Source organism: Penaeus monodon, chromosome 24, assembly GCF_015228065.2.
Source record: "Penaeus monodon isolate SGIC_2016 chromosome 24, NSTDA_Pmon_1, whole genome shotgun sequence".
NCBI lineage: Eukaryota > Metazoa > Arthropoda > Malacostraca > Decapoda > Penaeidae > Penaeus > Penaeus monodon.
In genome coordinates this window covers 12991272-12992986 of record NC_051409.1, presented here as the reverse complement: position 1 = coordinate 12992986, position 1715 = coordinate 12991272, and the positions used below count along the sequence as shown (strand labels likewise).

The 1715-nt window shown below is 38.7% G+C and overlaps 1 protein-coding gene across 1 annotated transcript in view; it reads left to right on the top strand.

The window, feature by feature from the left end:
- The window catches only part of LOC119588585, a gene marked incomplete at its 5' end in the record, with an annotated part of 260597 nt that overhangs the window by 28009 nt on the left and 230873 nt on the right, over window positions 1–1715 (top strand). The window contains 1 exon segment of the mRNA XM_037937226.1: window positions 779–781. Coding sequence (XP_037793154.1) covers window positions 779–781 — 3 coding nt within the window.

Below are 1715 nucleotides of genomic sequence, written 5' to 3'. Positions count from 1 at the left end.
TAGCTGCATCTTATGTTGAAGTGAAACCAATTCAACAGAAAGAATTCAGAGATGACACTGGATATCAAAAGGCAGAAGTAGTCACAACTGGAATAAAAGTAGATGATGACATGAAAGGCTGTCCTGTGGAAATAATTTCAAGTGTGCCAATCAGACATGAGTATTATCCTGTTGAAAGCTGCACAATCAGTACTTTGCCAGTTAATGTTTCTAAACATGACAAAGAGGGGAAAAAATACAGTGATTCTGTGGTTTTAATGAATCCAGGATTTTTAATGGTGGAACCTTCATGTATTGTAGAAGAGGAGAATACTGAAAATGCAGATATGGACAAATCTGCTTATGTAAATATTATAAAAGACAAGAAAAAAGAGGATCCAGGTTATACATTTTTAAGTAAAGCAGAAGAGAAGTCACCACTTAATGTCTCAAGAACAGATGACACTGTTAAAGAAGTTCCACTAGTTCATGAAGAAGGATGGACTGAAATTAAGATACTGAATGTGGAAGAAAAAGATCAGGTCAATTTAGAGAGAAGGGTAAGTGTGGACGTTGCTCAAGTTGTTCAGACTACGGAAGTTAGTGAAGAGCAGGAGGTTACAATATCAATTCCAGATATTCATTCAGAAGATTTAAGGGATGATAGTTCTGTTCAGTCAGATGAAGAACAAGCAAGCAAAGTTTGTAAACTAAAAGAAGAAAACCCTGTAGACTATATTCCTAAACAGATTTCAGAGGGAGAGCATTTTATTGTTCTCCAGCATCACGTTGAAAGTAGAAAGTTACCGGCAGCCTCTCCAGCTAAGACTGAAGTGCCACTTGATGTGAGCAATTATCATGGTGTAGAAGCAAAAGCTGATGATAATATCGTCAACATCATTGGTGAAGAAGAGACAAGTATTTCACTTGGTCATGGTAGAATTACCAGTAGTATATCAGATGATGCAGAAAAAGTTGGTCTGGGAATGACACACAAAAATGATGGAAAGGAGGTACATTCTTATAGCCATTATGAGTTGAAAGATATTGGTTTTGTTGTAATAGAAGAGCATTCTGACCCAAAGTATGCCAACTTAGAAAACAAGGAGCATAAAGACCTCAAAGAAAAAGAAAGCTCTAGCTCATGTAATACTTCAAACTCAAACAGCTCCAGTCCATACTATGATGCCTCAGGAGAAATGGTGGAATCTCTTGGTTCAGATGAAGTCTCATCTTCTATGGAAGTTTTGCATTCTTCAGCAGAAATTCTAGATTCTTCACAGGCTAATTGGTCCTCTATGACTGATCAGTCAATGCCATCACTTGATGGCCAAAGTCATGATGAAGGTAGTGATAAGTCAGTACCTTTGAGGGAGATAAGAAAAGGCCCATTAACATGGTCAGGGCAAAGGGATTCCCGATTTAGTACCATAAGCTGCTGTACAGATGCAAGTGAGGGAGAATTAATCTTCAGTGAGACAGAGGGAGAAGAATTGCCCTATGAGGACACAACTGATGATGATCTAACTCTAGAGGAGGAAGCCATAAAGGTCCTGGCTGAGGTAAGAATGAAAAAGGCTCAAGGCCACGGCAAGAACCTGCGCTGCTCTGCTTGGGACACTTGGTAATGGTCACATCACTGTCACTTTTATCTCAAGGTTCATATGAGGAAGAACTTGGTTTATCTGCCTGAAGCAAATCATGCGGGAATTACTAACAAGAGGAAAACTATATAT